General features: G+C 36.5%; 1 protein-coding gene across 8 annotated transcripts in view; it reads right to left on the bottom strand.

The window, feature by feature from the left end:
- The window catches only part of Oma1 (OMA1 zinc metallopeptidase), a 74,241-nt gene that overhangs the window by 26,483 nt on the left and 29,421 nt on the right, over nucleotides 1–18,337 (bottom strand). For all 8 annotated transcript variants that reach the window (XM_004869612.2, XM_013067411.2, XM_013067413.2 and 5 more), the window contains one exon: nucleotides 978–1,127. In XM_004869612.2, coding sequence (XP_004869669.2) covers nucleotides 978–1,127 — 150 coding nt within the window. Of the gene's footprint in view, nucleotides 1–977; nucleotides 1,128–18,337 lie in introns of those variants that run through there.

Below are 18,337 nucleotides of genomic sequence, written 5' to 3'. Positions count from 1 at the left end.
GTTTGATCCCCGGTACCGAAAAAAAAAAAACAACAAAAAAAACCATATTACTATATTTATACTTTCTTATGATGATTATATTTCTTGTATTCAATTTTATGCTTAGCTTTGCATCATTAAAATAGAAAGAACCACACCTCTTTAGCTTTCTATGGCCTACGTGTAGCATTTTCTCTTTTAACAGGTACTCATATTTGTGGATCTAAATTTGAAGTCATAGTGAAAGATATTTCTTTCATACACATGATCTGCTGTGTGTTTCTTGAGCAAATAACCCAGTGCTAATTTCTAAATTGCCAAAGAGTGTTCACCTTTCATAACCAACTGACGACAGAGTGTCCTGCCTCACTCAGCAATGCCTGGCATGCATTTGTACTGATGTGGAAACCACAGAAAGAATCTGAGTGATGTGACAAGTCATTTTTAGGTCTAGTAAAACCTATCTGGGACATAGCTGCATCAGCCTGATCCATAAATTAGTTTTACCAAAAAAGAGCCAGACAACACATGTGTCATTCTATCTTTACAAAGAAACAACCAGAAGCAAACCGTTAACAGACTTTTTCCCCTAAGAAAACAACTGAAACTAACGCTCATTTGACCCCAAATTTCTATACAACCCATTATTTGGTATTTTTTAACAAAAACCTTACATCACCAAGGAAAGATTAAATTATGATCAATAAATTGAAAACAACAACATGCCCTGTTTTAAACTTTTATCGAGTCAGATATAATTAAAGATTAAATCTTCACCATTAGAAAAAGTCAACTGTACAAAGCAATTTATTTTCTAAGATATGTGGACAAGCAGTATTTTACTTTTAGCCCAATCATTGGAAAACTGATATTCCATAATTATAGTAATCAAAGTAGCTGACATATTACAATTCTTGTTCTGTGCAAAAGAAGGAACAGCATTACCAGTAAATGATACAGTAAAATAATTAATTCTGCCTTATAGAATGTTAGCTCACCTCTGGTATAAGTCTATCCAAGTGCTCAGCTCGGTTTCCATGAGAAGGGTGTGTAGATAACCACTCTGGCAACTTGGGATGACCATGTAGGATGTCTGTAAACTCCATCTGCTGCCAAAACACTGAACTGGCTCTTACATCCACACAAGCCTAAAACCAAAATTAATAAAAGCACAGACACCATAAGCTTGTTCTGAGAACAATTTTTAAAAAATTATGTTACTACATTATTTTTTTTCAAAGGAGGAGGTTAGGGGAGTTTTTATTGGAAATAAGGAGAAGAATAGCTCCTGGATGTTCAGGAGGGGTCCCAAATGGGGTGGCCCATCGCTACATATTTTTTAAACATTTTCTATCACCATTTTAGTAAAAGTAGTATTGCTTTAAAAAAAGAAAAACTCAACCAATATAGTATTACAGAAAAGGATATTACCACCCTCCTGTGTCACTCCTCTCCCTATGCAGCATTCATAATAATCCCACCCCCAAAGATAATCCACTATCTTCAGCATAATGTATACTAACAACATGTGTTAAGGGTAAAATCTATATAAATTAAAATTTTCTAGCATTTTTAAAGGTCTTAACAGAGAACCTGTTATTAAATTAGACTAGAGAAATTTTATTTCTAATCTGTACTCACTGGAACAACTGAGAAGTCTTCAAATAAAAATGCAGAATGAAAAGACAGTTATTTAATGGACATCAACTTATCTACTTTTCCTCAATGTATGTGCAAAATAATATATAAGCCATTTAAAATATCTCATAAATGTTTGTTATAGAACATTTCTATAAGACTACTTAAGAAACTACTAACTAGGGGCCAGGGGTGTAGCTCAGTGGCACCGCACTTGCCTGGCAAGTGCAAGGTCCTGAGTTCAATCCCCAGTACCAAAAAAAAAGGGATCTACTAACTGTGGTTACCCTAAGAAGGTAAATGAGGTATCTGATGGTGGAGAGAGCATAGGAATTTTACTTCTGATTTACATTAAAGTATGTCTGCAACAAAAATTATTTTTAAATCCTTTATGAGGTAGTTTAATATTTTTTTAGGCCTATTCAACTTCTTCATATTTCTTAACTTACTCTTTCTACAAGAAGTATCAGGAAAGTAAGTGATTATAACAATTTTACTTGGATTAAAATGGAAAAAGAAATCACATTTTATACACTAAAATGCGGTATCAAAAACCCTTCAAATAATGTGACTCTGGCATCCAAAAAGGAAAATATAAAACACATGCTAATTACAGCTAAGTAATGTCTACACTGTTTCATATCAAGCATCATTAAAATATTTTCAAGCTTGGAAAATAAAGAAAAAAATTATTTGAAATTCAAATAAAATTTATTCAATATTCAAAGCAATATAATTCTTTAAGATTTTTGACTACTCTGAATATAACTGAGTCCAGGGTACTTTATCCAACTGCACAGATATGGATATACATGTATATGTGTATCTAAACAGGAATAATGAGAGAAATGCACATATCAAACATATTTAACCCATGTTCTTCATATACAGATACAAGTCTCTATATGTGCAACATATGTGTAATATAGGTAACATATATTATATATATACACACACATATTCACACAGGAATAATTAGTATTTATGGCTGAATTACAAATATCTACAGTAATACGTCCCTCAATATTCAGAGGTCACCAGGTTACCACATTGACAATACAAATAAAAGCTGAGACAAGAAAGGTAATCTTCTACAATAATTTTAAATATACGATGACTTAAAAGAATTCCAACTGAAATCATATCCGTTTTAAAAGTGCAGCTTTCCAAGCATGGTGGCACATGCCTGTAACCCCAGCACTGGGAGGCTGAGGTAAGGAAACTGCCACAAGTTTGAGGCCAACATGGACTACACAGTGCGTTTAAGACCAGCCTGAACTATATAGTGAGACCCTGTCTCAAACAATGAAAAAAAAGTACAGTTTATCTAGCAGAGAAAACAAACAAAATACCAAAAACTGGAAGATAAACATTTCAACAGGTCTTACAAATTCATAAATTATCTGACTAAATGTTTCCTATACAAACCAAAGGCATACTTTTGTGGTTTTTTTTTTTTTAGTCAGCAAGTGTTAGTCAAAAGACAATAATTCTCTGTTCAATTTCAAAGTAACTCAGTTGAAGCCAATCCATAAACATTTTTATACAGAAACAGAAATTATCTCAATAAAATACAAAATTATTTCAAACTAAAAATATTTTTTAAAGATCACTGGGTGAGTGAAGTGAGCAAGATGGTGGAATAGAAGTCAGGCCCCATGGCCAACACAAAGTACAACTAGCAAGTGTCCACAGACTGGAACATCCTGCTGAAGATACTAACACATGGAAACAAACTTGAGGTGCAGGTGTAAGAACAGTCTTCCTCTTGCAACATCACTCTTCTGACTCACCAGATCTGCACAAAACCAGGCAGAGATGATTTTCCTGGGCCCACAACTAATACAGAGGAAATCCAAACCAGAGGCAGTCATCTATCTTCCTGAGCCCTCCAAGATAGGAGGGAAACAAATCAATACAAGTCACATACAAAGGAAAGCCCATCAATACACTCAAGCCCATCAGAATCACAGCAGACTTCTCAACGCAAACTCTCAGGGAGCATACTCAGTCTCACCTCACAGGGAAAGCACTTGGGTAAATGGTACAGCCAGACTACCCAGGCTCAGGTAAAAACAAAGAAGTGAAGCAGGGGACACAGTGACCAGCTAGTAGGTTTTGGTGGTACCTACCTGATCAGAGGTGTTAGTTAAAATCGCAGCCTACCCAACAAGGCTGAGCATGTCACCTCCAAAAGCAAGTGTAAAGCACAACCCAGCTTGAGTTCCTAGACTGTCAATCTCCCTAACCACCCTCAGAGCCCACTCCAATGACTCCACCAAGGCAGGGAAAGCCTGCTTCCAACTATTTCAGAGAAAGGAAAAGGTTAGACCAGCTTGATCCAGGAAGTCAAGCAATAGGTCTACCAAGTCAAAAGGCACTCCCAATCAATGACCTTGCTCAGGCTGGAAGACTTACACCTCAGCACATCTTGGAGAAGCACTAGGGCTAAGCCCAGCTTGACACAAAAAGTTAAACACCTGCTTTGCTCAGTCCAAAAGCCCACCCAAAACAAGCTCTGCCTTCTTGGGGTTACCACTAGCTGATCCTCCAGAATCACAACGTAGACTAAATAGTGAAGGGCTATCCTTGGCAAAGAATACCTCTGAAGGCCAGAAGAGGATATTCCTCTAATGTGTGGACAACAATGTAAGGACAGAAGGATTACCAAGAATAAGGGAATCAAGTCATTTTGAAAAGAAACTAATAAAATTCTAATAATGGTCCCCCAAGAAATGGAAATCTATAAAATAACAAAGAGTTCACAATAACACTCATGAAGAAGTTTTGTGAACTATGAAAATACGGGGAAAAAATTTAATGAAATTTAGAAAACAATCCATAAAAAAAGTGAGACGTATGACAAACAGAAACAATAAATAAGAACCAAGCAGAAATTCTACAGATGAAGAATATATTGACTAACATGGAAAAGTCAATGAAAAACTTCAACAGCAGACTGTGTCAAGCAAACTAGAAGACACTGGAAGTTCACCAGTGAAAAAGAAGATAGCCTATGGGACTTATGGAATACTCCATACATTCTGGTTATGAGTTATAGGGGAAAAAAAGTCAGAAAGTATATTTAACAGTTGAAAGTGTCCAAATCTTCCCAAAGATGCCAATAATCAGTTACAGAAAGTGCAGAGGTCATTAATGAAATCCAATCCAAAGAGAAGCACACTCTGACATACAATAACCAACTACCAAAAAATCAAAGACAAAGACAAAGTTCTAAGAGAAACAAAAGGTAAGAGACACATCACACATAAAGGAGTCAACATAACTATCAGCATTTTTTTTCTTCTTGGGGTACTGGGAGTTGAACCCAGGGCCTCTCTTAATCAGTGTTGGTTTGAAATCCATTTGATCTGCAAAGAGGATAGCTACTCCTGCTTTTTTTCGGGTTCCTGTCACATGGAGTATTGTTTTCCATCCTTTAACTTTCAGTCTATGAGTTTCTTTTTGAACTAAATGTGTTTCTTGTATTCAGCATATTGTTGGATCTTGCTTCTTGACCCATTCTGCCAGTCTATTTCTTTTGATTGCTGAATTGAGGCCACTAACATGGATGGTTATAACTGATATGTTATAACATTGACTTAACATTGTCATGACTCTTTCTTTTTGTTGGATTCTCCAGCTTTACATTTAATTTCTTGTCGCACCCGATGGGTTCATTCTCCTGTGCTTCCTGGGGTTGTGATCCTCATTTTCTGTTCCTAGGATATTGTCTAAAATTTTTTAGAGTGCTGGTTTGGTAATCATGAAGTTCCTCAGGTGTTCTTTGTCATGAAAGTATCTTATTTCTCCATCAATTTTGAAAGATAGTTTTGCAGGGTACATCAATCTGGGTTGGAGGCTATTTTCCTTTAGGGCTTGGAATAGGTCACTCCAAGCTCTTCTTGCCTTGAGAGGCAAGAATATACAATGAGGAAAGGCACAGTCTTACAACAAATGGTGCTAGGAAAACTGGATATACACATGCAAATAATGAAATGTGAATGAAACTAGACCCTTACACCATATTTTTAAAAACAACTGAAAATGGATTGAAAAGTTAAATATATGAACTGAAGCTATAAAACTGGAAGAAAACAAAAAGAAAGCTTCACAACACTGGTCTTGACAACAATTTCTTGGATATGACACCAAACATACCGGTAACAAACGCAAAAATAGATAAACGGTACTATTATTAAACTACAAATCTTTTCCAGAGCAAAGAACAGCATCAATCGAGTGAAAAACCAACCTACGAAAGGTAGAAAACATTTGTATATAATATATCTGACAAAGAATTAATATCTAAAATATAAGAAATACTCAACATCAAAATAATAATTCAATTAAAATGGGTGAAGACCAATAAAAATATGAAAAATGTTTAGTATCACTAATCATCAAGGAAATCCAAATCCAAATTATAATGAGATATCACCTCATACCTGTAAGGATGGCTATTATAAAATTTCTTTTTAAATAAAGCCAAAAATGGGAAGAAACTAGAACCCTTGTTCATTGCCTGTAGAAATGTAAAATGGTGTAGCCTCTACAGAAAACAGTATGGAGTGTATTCAAAAAAATTAAAAATAGAATTGGCATATGTTCTAGGTATTCATCCAAGAGTTGAAAACAGGATTTCAAAGAGAGATATGCTCTCACACATTCACTACCACATTATTCATAATAGCCAAGAGGTGGAAACAACTTAAATGTTCACAACAGATAAACTAAGAAAATATGGTACAGTATAAACATACAACAAAATATTATTCGGCCTTAGCAAACAAGGAAATCCCTCCATATGCAACAGCATGGATGAACTTTGAGGACATTAAGCTAAGTTAAATAAGCCAGTCACAAAAAGACAAATACTGCATGATTCAACTTATGGCAGGTATTGAAAATAATCAAATTCATAGAAATGGAATAGAATAGTGCTTATGAGGGACTGGGAGTAATAGATAACAGAAAATTGTTAGTCAATGGTCATAAAGTCTTAGTTATGCAAAATGATTAGTTCTGCAGATCAATTGTACAACATGGTTCCTTTAGTTAATACTGTCTTATACACTTAAAAATTTAAGAGAGTTAGCCAGGTGTAGTGGCCCAAGTGTGTAATCCCAATACTCAGGAGACTGGGGCAGAAAGATCACCAAGTTCAAAGGTAGCCTGGACTACACAGAAAGACCCAGTCTCAAAATAAAAATTAAAAAAAAAATAATCATAGATTGATCTCATGTTTGTATGACAAGAGAAAAAAGTGATAATTATATACCAAAATGAAAATATTTTAAAATATTCAAAATTAAATATTTACCATATCATAAGCCTAATTCACTTGTCTCAATAAAAATAACTGCAAATGTAAGAAACTTGTGTTTATAAAGCATCTGGATGTGCACAGAGAAAGGATAATGCTCTAGGCAACCTTCCCTTCTTACTACAAAACTAGTAATGACAACAACTAGCCAGAAAAATATAAGAAACATGTGGTAGTGAAATGCACTGATCCTAAAATATGTTTTTAGGCAGCAAGCTGAGATAATGGAAAGTCTACGGAGAAAGAACTAGCTTCAAAATAAGTCATTTATTTATTTATATGATATCATGTGCTAGGGACTATACTAGGTATAATAAAAATATTAATTCACTGTACTAATTTATTTAATCCACATAACACCTAGTGAAATAAGTACTGGTCTTACTCTAATTTTACAGAGCAGATGAAATCAAGGCCCATATTTAAATGACCTACCAAAGGTCACACAGCTCATGACAGGGCCACAATTTGAACTCAAGTAGTCTGGTGGAAGAGTTTGTATCCTTGGGACAAAACTTCCATCTCCAAGAGCCTCTGTTTCATTTGTAATGTAATTATAGCAGTAAATTATAAGGCCAATGTGATAATTCTTGCAAAGCAGCCAATCCAGAACTGAGGGCATAGTGAACAGTATTTGTAGTCCCCCTTTCCCTAGTGAACAATCAGAGGAATACTGTAATTATAGTATGTTTGGTCATAAGCGATGATGTCATGAATTTATAAGTAAAGTAGGATCTAGTTTAATGGGAGACTATAATTAATATGCATCAAGGGACATATTAATTGATAAAGAATTCACTAATATTCAATTAGAAATGCAGTGAGCTATGATATTCATAAAGAACTGCCCTTATAATCTGAACATTTCCCAATGCTAAAACAACACCAGAAAAAAATGTACAAGTAGATCTACACCAAGCTGAAGCCTGACTGTATCCTACCTGTAGTCAAAATGTTCATTAGACATAAAAGATGAAAAGTGTGTCTCAATTTTCTCTTTCTATTCACTAGACTATAACAAAATACCTATCACCAATCACACCCTCCCAGAAGTAAATCCTTCTATTAACAATTCTGACTCTTTTTTCAACACCATTAACATCATACACTTGTCCCACTCATTCTGGCATCCTTTCCTGTATTCCACACAAACAAGTGGTCAGCAAAATCATCATCTGAGACAACACTTTTATAAAGGTCCATGAATGAGGGCAGTTTGACTTCCATGGCTAGAAAAATACATTGAGATATATACTGAGGTATATAAGACAAAATTTAAAGGGACCAAAACATATAAAAGTGGAAATTATTTCAGAGGCAATACTGCAGAAGACCAAAATTGCTTCCAGCAGTTAAAATAAGAAAGTTCCATAACAGAAATTAAATGCACCTCTCCCTGCAGTAGGAAAAATCTTACTACCTGTGAACCCTTTGCCAAATTACTTCTCTATTGCTCTGTTTCATCTATGAGGATAACAGTACTTAAGCCTCACAGTGTTATAATAAAGATTACAAGATTAACACAACTAAAGCAATCAAAATAACGCCCAGCACGTGGGAAAACATCATTTATATTACTATTGTGACCACTGCTGCTCCACTGTCAGTGTCCCCACAACCCACAGTAAACAAAATCATTTCGGTCTCATGCACCGTCACAACTTCATCATTCTTCAATACTGCTGATGGCATCATGTGTTAAAACTCACTTTCGTAGCCCATTACGTCTCTAAACATTTTTCCAGTAAACAATTTAAAACTGCTCTCTTCCAACTGACTGTGACATAGTTTCAACATAGTTTCAGCTAAACCATTCTTAGTATTTGTTAATCCTCCTCAAGAAAAAAGAAAAACGAAAATCTGATTAAAAAAAAAAAGCTATGTATGTCCCAGCAAAGAAAGGAAATGGAAAACATATTTTGTAGTATATTTAATTATAGTATAAAAGTTTTTGACAGCTCCCAGCACAGAGGAGGCTTCTGGGTCAACGTGCCACAGGCCCCACTGCAGAGTAGGAGGCTTCCAGGCTGACCTATCATAACTCCCAGGCCAGAGGAAGTGAGCCATACAGCTATCAGCAGCACCTCTCTCCCATCCAAATGAGAAGACATGTAAACAAGCCTCAGAACCAGACTTTAAGATCACCTACAGCAACCCCAAAGGGAAAAGAGATGGAACAATCTGATACTCAACCACCTGGACTCCCTGAACTAGCAACAAAAGAGGATATGGAAAAAATGAAATCAGAAATAATTTCTCAGATAACAGCAGAGATTGTGCCCATAGTGCAAGACATGATTAATAAATCTAGAGAGGACAACACAGATAAAAAAGTAGAGGAGCTGAAGAACATGATGGAATCCCACCATAGGAAATAAATGGAATCCATAAAACAGATGCAAACAGATTTCCAGGAGATTAAAAATTCGACTGAAAGTCTATGCAGCAGAATGAGCCAATGTGAAGACAGAATTTCAGATATAGTAGATAAGATTGCAATTAGTGACCGGGAAAAGGAAAATTTATTTAAAATTGTAAGGGACCATGAGAAATCAATCTAGCAGCTGCTAGACGATGCAAAGAAGAATAACATAAGACTGATTGAAGTCAATGAAGGAAGAGGAGAGAGTGCAGACGACATAAAAAAACTGCTCACAGAAGTGATGGCAGAAAACTTCCCAAGGAGGGGAAAAGAACTTGACATACAGATAAGAGAGGTATATAGGACTCCAACTGGCATTGATCAAAAAAAAAATCTACACATAGCGATATAGTAGTTAAGATTCCAGAAACCCCACAGAACAAACTTCTACAAGCAGTTAGAAAAGAAACAAATCACATACAAAGGAAAGCCCATCAGAATCACAACAGACTTCTCAACGCAAACCCTCAAAGCAAGAAGAGGTTGGAGTGACCTATTCCAAGCCCTAAAGGAAAACAGCCTCCAACCCAGATTGATGTACCCTGCAAAACTATCTTTCAAAATTGATGGAGAAATAAGATACTTTCATGACAAAGAACACCTGAGGAACTTCACGAATACCAAACCAGCACTCCAAAAAATTTTAGACAATATCCTAGGAACAGAAAATGAGGATCACGACCCCAGGAAGCACAACAGAATGAACCCATCAGGCGCGACAAGAAATTAAATGTAAAGGGAGAGAATCAAATAAAAAGAAAAAGTCATAACAATGATAAGTCAATACATATCAGTTATAACCATCAATGTTAACGGTCTCAACTCAACAATCAAAAGAAATAGACTGGCAGAATGGGTCAAGAAGCAAGATTGAACAACATGCTGCATACAAGAAACACACTTAATTCAAAAAGAAATGCATAGTCTGAAAGTTAAAGGGTGGAAAACAATACTCCATGTGGCAGGAACCCGAAAAAAAGCAGAAGTAGCTATCCTCTTTGCAGATCAAATGGATTTCAAACCAACACTGATTAAGAGAGACAAAGACGGACACTAAATCCTTATAAAGGGAACAATCCAAGAGAAGGAGATGACAATCATAAACATATATTCACCAAACACTAGTGCACCCAACTATATAAAGCAAATACTAATGGACATGAAAAATCAAATAAGCACTAATACAATAGTAGTGGGAGACCTCAATACCCCACTGTCACAAACAGATAGATCAACTAGACACACAAAAAAGCAAGGAAATACTAGAACTCAATCAAACTCTTGAAAAAATGAACTTAGTAGATGTTTAGAGTGTTCCAGCCCACAAAATCAGAATACGCATTCTTTTCAGCTGCACACGGGTCTTTCTCCAAAATGGACCACATACTCGCTCATAGAACATGTTTAAGTAAGTGCAAAGGAATTGAAGTTATACCCTGTATATTATCAGACCATAGTGCGATGAAATTGGAGATCAATACCAAAAGAAACCACAAGAATTTCATAAACGCATGGAAACTGAACAACACACTTCCAAATAACCAATGGGTCACAGAGCAAATGAAAGAAGAAATCAGTTCCTTGAATTAAATGACAATGCTAATACAACATATCAGAATCTATGGGACACAATGAAAGCAATCTTACAAGGGAAATTCATAACAGCGAATACTCACATTAGGAAAACAGAGGGAGCACAGTTAAACAACCTGATGCTGAACCTCAAGCTTCTAGAAAAAGAAGAGCAGGACAAACCCAAAGCTCATAAAAGGGAGGAAATTATGAAGATCAGAGCAGAAATCAATGCAATGGAGACTAAGAGAATGATACAAAAAAATCAATGAAGCCAAGAGTTGGTTCTTCAAAAGAATAAACAAAATTGATAAACCCTTAGCCAACCTTATCAGGAAAAGGAAAGAAAAGGGCCACATCCATGCAATTAGGGGTGAAAAGGATGAAATTACAAAGGACCCAGCAGAAATCCAGAGGATCATCAATACCTACTTCCAGAACCTATACACCAATAAGATGGAAAACACAGAAGAAATGAACAGATTCCTAGATACGTATGAATTACCAAAGTTGAACAAAGAACACCTAAAAATTCTAAACGACCCACTACCAATCAATGAAATTGAAAACGTAATTAAAAACTAACCAACTAAGAAAAGCCCGTGATGCTTCACTGCTGAATTCTACATGACATTTAGAGAGGAACTACTGCCACTACTGTTTAAACTCTTCAATGAAATTGAAAGGGAAGCAATACTCCCAAATTCATACCTGGAAGCAAGCATCACTTTGATCCCCAAAGCAGAGAAAGACCCACCCAACTGAAAAAGAGAACTATAGGCCAGTCTCACTAATGAACATAATGCAAAAATTCTTAATAAGATACTGGCAAATAGAATGCAGAAGATCATCAAGAAGATCATACACCCTGACCAAATGGGATTCATCCCAGGGATGCAGGGATGGTTCAACATATGCAAATCAATAAATACAATACACTATATCAATAGAGCCAAGAATAGAAGACATATGAGCATCTCAAAAAAAAGCACTTGCCAAAATCCAACACGCATTTATGATAAAAACTCTACAAAAAATTTGAATAGACGGTCTCTACCTCAATCTGATAAAAGGCATCTATGAAAAACCAACAGCCAACATCATACTAAATGGTCAACAACTGAAATCCTTCACACTAAAATCAGGAACAAGACAAGGATGTCCACTATCATCACTCCTGTACAAGACAGTCTTGGAAACATTAGCCACAGCAATTAGACGAGAGAAAGAAATAAAAGGAATGAAGATAGGAAACGAAGAAGTCAAATTGTCATTATTTGCTGATGACATGATACTCTATATAGAAGACCCCAAGAACTCCACCAAATGTCTTCTAGGCTTATTAATCAAATTCAGTAGAGTAGCTGGATACAAGGTCACCACACAAAAATCAATAGCTTTCCTCTACATGAACAACACTCACTGAGAGAGAAATAGGGCAAACAATTCCTTTCACAATAGCATCCAAAAAACTGAAATACCTAAGAATCAACCTAACAAAAGAAATCAAAGACCTCTTCTCTGAAAACTATAGCACTCTGAAAAGAGATTGAAGATGATATCAGAAAATAGAAAGACATCCCTTGCTCCTGGGTGGGAAGAATCAACATAGTGAAAATGGCCATACTTCCAAAACTGCTATATAGATTCAATGCAATCCCAATTGAAATCCCAGCAGCATACTTCACAGACCTTGAGAAAACAATCCAAAAATTCATTTGGAACAGGAAGAGACCTAGAATAGCAAAAGCAATTCTAGGCAACAGAGACACGGCAGCGGGTATTACAACCCCCAACTTGAAACTATACTACAAAGCTACTGTGATAAAAACAGCATGGTGCTGCCAAAGAAACTGACCTGAGGACCAGTGGAACAGATTAGAAGGTGCAGAAACAACTCCAGACACACTCAGCCACCTCATCTTTGACAAAGGAGCCAAATATCCTTACTGGGGGAAAGATAGCCTCTTTAATAAATGGTGCTGGAAAAATTGGGTTTCAACTTACCAAAGACTAAAACTAGACTTATATCTCTCACCATACACTCAACTGAAATCGCAATGGATTAAAGATCTAAATATTAAAACCGGCTGGAACAGAGGTCAGGTAGAACTCTTGAAGACATTGGTGTAAGAAAAGATTTTATGAACAAAACCTCAGTTGCCTGTGAACTAGCACAAACAATCAACAAGTGGGATCTCTTCTTACTAAAAAGCTTCTGCACAGCAAGAGAAACCACCAGCAGTGTAAAGAGACAACCCACAATGTGGGAAAAAATTTTCACCAGCAGTCCCTGAGACAAAGGTCTATTGTCTAGAATCTATAAAGAACTTAAAAAAATCAGACCTCTCAAATTTAAAGACCCAATCCAAAAATGGGCATCTGAAATGAACAGACACTTCTCACACAAAGTAGACATGACAAATAAACATATGAAAAAATGTTCAACATCACTGCTCATTCGAGAGATGCAGATGAAAACAATGCTGAGATTCCACCTCATCCCAGAAAGAATGGCTGCTATCAAGAATTCAACCAATAAACGCTGGCAGGGCTGTGGGGAAAGAGGAACACTGCTTCACTGCTGGTGGGAGTGCAGACTAGTGCAACCACTGTGGAAATCAGTGTGGAGATACCTCAAAGAACTAGAACTGGAAGTCCCATTTGACCCAGCTATTCCCCTGCTGGGTATCTTCCCCAAAGAATTAAAAGAATCACACCACAGTGATATATGTGCACCTATGTTCATAGCAGCACAGTTTGTAATAGCTAAAACTTGGAAACATCGCAAATGCCCATCAACTGGAGAGTGGATCAAGAAAATGTAGTTTTTTAATAAAATGGAGTACTACTCAGCCATAAAAAATGAGAAATTAGAGACTTTTATTGCTAAATGGATGCACATTCAGGCGATACTCTTAAGTGAAATAAATAGGCCACACATGTGTACATACCAAAGTTTCTCTAGTGTGAGAAACTGAAAGTGTAAATAAGGACTAAAAGGTATAATAGATAACGTGAAATATGAAGAAAAAGGGCAAAAGGGAAGGGGAAGTGGGAAGGGTAGGGGAAAGGAAAGAAGGGAATGGAATTAATATGAAAAAAATGAAAAAAAGGAAACAAAGTCTTTGTAAATAGGAAGTGATGGAGGGGTTGAAGGGAGAGCAGGGGAAGGGGGAAAAATATGAACCAAGAGAGTATGTAAAGATGCAAATTTCCAATGATGAATGTCATTATATTGTATACCTATAATGTACCAATAAAAGGATATAGAGTTAAAACAAAAGTTTTTGCATACATTTTCTGCATCTTTTGATTGCCCCCATATTAGTTCACTGATCAATACAGTAAGGTTTAAATAAATTTTCACATATATATTTTTCTCTATCTTTAGACAGAGTTTTATCATATGCCTCAACACTTAGGAGCTCAAATCATTTCAACCATAAGTGAATACTCATTTCTCTAAATGATAAAATTAGGTTCAAAATAAGATGTTAGCCATAATGCATGTATTATCAAAGTTATTTCACAACACATTAAATGAAATGTTCTCATTAACTGTTTTTTCCTTCGTAAGTGAATAAGCCAAGAAACTAAAATGGCAGCCCGAATAAAAGTCAAATGGTAGTTCACTGTGATGAAGGCTCAGAATACTAACCTGGAAAACAAAACCCAGGGGTCTTGCTACTAACTAGATTTTAGATAAATCATACCAACTTTTTGGATGCTAGTTTCCTTACATGTAAAAGGAGAAGGTAGATTAAATTAACTCCAATATTTCTCCCTGCTCCACAACTATGATTCTGCAATCTGTTTTACATAAAGTTTAGAATTTTAAATTGTCTCCTCTTTCAGTAAGTCAACTGTGTGTGTGACCTAACTCCTCACTAGATGGTGCTATTGGCATACCTATCTTAGCTTATTTAAAGAACCAGCAGGCAGTTTCCCAGAAGGGCATTAAAAACGGGGGGGGGGGGGGGGGGGGGGGGCAGGACGGGGACAGCTGGACAATTCCTCCCCCGAGAGCTCTCAAAGCCACTTTGGGGAATTTATCATCCCTAGTTCTCATCCATTAAACACAATAATCCCCCCAAGCCTCTCCATCACTGTAACAAACCAAAGCAATCACACATAATGCCCTCAGAGGCAGCCCTCAGTATAGAACCACTAAAAAATAACTAGCTTTTTTCAAACTTAAAAAACATACTTAAAAACAAAAATGGATGGTTTAGTTGTCTGTGAAATTTAAAAAATAAGTCATTTTTGTAAATGACTATAAAGTGTCAAAATTTCTTTACAGTGACGAATATGCAGTCAACAAAATCAAATACTTAATAGGGTATCTTTTTGATAGGTGATAACTGAATAGCTAGTTGTATGTTCAAGTTACATTTCAGTTATTACTAACTCTGTATTAATCATTGTTACTTTATATAATGATAAATATCTTCAAAATAAAAAATAAAAACTATAAAAATGTAAGCATGCAAAAATAAATTCTCAACTAATATCACAGCAGACACAGATAGATCTCCAGGGAAGATGAGCTGCCTATTTTGAAAGAGATCTCATGAATAACTTCATTTTAGTGGATTTTCCACACTGTTTGGCCCTTGGCCTTGAAAACTCATAAATCGAATGGAACAGCACATGACCAAGAGATCTACCTCTCAGGAACAATTCCCATTAATGGAGCTCACAAGACTGACATACAATCAGAATGCCAAATTATTTGTGGACAGAGATAACTATAACTCCCAAAACTTCCAAGAACCCAGGGCATCTGTGTCCTTGAGTCAACACATTCTCTCCTTTCTAGGCATGTGACAAATGAAGCTAGGAATCAGAAATAGGAGAACTATGTATTGAATGGTAAGAAGTCACAGGCGTCTGATGGTGGGGGAACTGTGGTAAAGCTCAGGAGTGGAGTAACTGTCTAGCACATATGAAACCCTCAGTGTGATCCCCAAAACTCCAGAGAGGCAGAGAGATCAAAGTCTAAAAAGGAGGATATAGGCCACAAACAAGATTCAAGCCCAAGACACCCAAAACAACCCTGTTACATAAGTGCTATCATTATGCCCATTTTTCAGACTAGAAAACAGAGTTGAAGAGGTGAACTGATTTGCCTGTGGTCAAGTGGAGGAGATAAGAATTCAAAGATCTGCCTGACATGGAGTCCAAAGCCCTAATCCCAATGTTAGATAAGGTATAAAAATCCTTAAAATTACTAACAAAGAAGTCCCTGCCTACTTTTCAGTTTATCTTTTGCCATTGGTGCTCCTGAAGTCTGTCTTCATTTTAGCCCCATTGAATTTTCAATTCCCGGAATGTCAGTTTTTCTTGCTTTTGAACATGCTGTTTGTTATGCCAACCCCCTCCCAAGACTTCCTACACCAGGATATTATTTATCCTCCAGAGCTCCACTTTAAATATTTCTCAGTGTATTCCCTAAGCTGTCTTCCTGGCTCTTAGACCACATTACAGCTCTCTGCAACATTCTCCCATGGGAAGAATGTCTCCTACATGTGCCTGTCACAATACTCCAAACTTGGCTAAAGTTATTTATTGAATGTCTCTTCTCCTACTCAAATTCTCATTCCCGTGAAGGTATTATGTAATCCTACAACCTGGGAGAAAGTAGGCACACCATAAATATATGTTTAACTAATAAATAAAAATCAGCATAATAGAGAAGATCCAGCACCTGGGTCTGAACAATTTGTCTTCTGATTGTATTAACACTTATACAAAGAACATATCCATTAGAAGTAGGGGGGTGTGGGCCGGGGATTTAGCTCAGTGGTTTTGCCACCTGCTGTACAAGTGCAAGGACCTGAGTTCGATCCCTGGTATGAAAAATAAAAAATAAAAAAGAAGTAAGGGGTGAATCAACCCAGAAACTGAAAACTCTGGAGCCAAATGCCGGCCAATGTCCCCTTACAACTTATTTTGAGAAAATGAGTATCCCAGCTTATTGGCCCTGCTTCTTATTATTTGCAGCAGGGTGGTGAATGGAATAAACAAGTATGTATGGAATAAATGGAAGGTACAGTGAGGCTGGTGCAGAAGTTCAGAGAGAAGATGCTATATAGTACAGATGGAAGCATACTGTGATACATTATATACACAGTACTGCCAAGACTTGGTAAAAAATTAGATGTAATTGTTAAGGAAAAGTAAAGAACTACAGTGGACTCCAGGCTTTTTTAAAAAGCAGAATATAAAATAGTATGTTTACTGAGAAAACGACAAAATTAGAAATAGGTGAGGGTAAATCAAGCATTTAATACTGAGCATACTAGGTTTGAAGTACTTGTGAAAGAGAGAAGAGAAAATAATAGGGAAATACTTGAATACAAAAATTTAGAAGACTGGTGCTCTAAGGATTTTAACTACTAATTCTATGAGAGGATCCAATTACTCTTCCTATAATATAAAGGAGGAAGGTTGAGCTACGAAAGAAAAATAACTTGTTCAGTATCACACAGTTGATTCTCTCTGGCAAATCAGATTCTAAAACTTGGACAGTCTAGTTCCAGAGCCCACATACTATCACCACACTACACTGCTTCCAGGCAGCTGACTGATTCCCTAACACTACAGGAACCCGAGAAAGGTTCAAATCTGATATCCAAGAAAGAAGCTTGAGGTCTAAGGTTCAGAAATCTGAGAACTTATACATACTCCTAGTCACAAGAGAATATCTTCTCACCATACATAACTATGAAGCTGGACAAACACACAACGCAAATGTTTCCAGGTAATGAATAATAGGCAGGACAGGCCTGTGATGCTTGAGAAGAGAAACATGTCAGGTGACTCCCAGATGCACCCTGCTGTCTGACAGGTGGCATTTCCCTGATCACGGCCTGGGGAGACAGACCCAAGTGAAGAATGACAATTCTCACTGAGAGAGTGAAGACACAGGCCTGGAGGACTGCAGAAGGGGCCTGAGGTTTTGGAGTAAGGCACCGGAAAGAAGCAGGGCCCTAGTAATTGGAACAGAAGTTCTTCTGGGTTCCTCAAAGTGGACTTCATTGAAAGACATAAAACATAAACAAAGACATAAGAAAAAAACCTGTTAAGAAAAAGAAAAGACAACCTACAGATGAAGAAAAACCACTTCCAAATTATATAACCAATAAATGTCTTTGTCTAGAATACATTAAAAAACACTCCAAAGTTAGTGGTAAGAAAATAACCTATCCAATTAGAATATGATGAAAGACTTGAACAGATATGTAACAAAATAGCAATACAGCTGAGCATGGTAGCATACTCCGATAATCCCAGCACTCTGCGAGGCTGAGGCAGGAGAATCAAACTCTCAAGCTTAGCCTGGATGACTTAGTGACTTATTAAAACCTCATCTCAAAATAAAAAATAAAAAGGGC

This window comes from Heterocephalus glaber, unplaced genomic scaffold, assembly GCF_053883595.1.
Source record: "Heterocephalus glaber isolate CG9 unplaced genomic scaffold, H.glaber_assembly_v1.0 deba00001447, whole genome shotgun sequence".
Classification (NCBI taxonomy): Eukaryota; Metazoa; Chordata; class Mammalia; order Rodentia; family Bathyergidae; genus Heterocephalus; species Heterocephalus glaber.
This window is presented reverse-complemented; position numbering and strand designations above follow the sequence as displayed.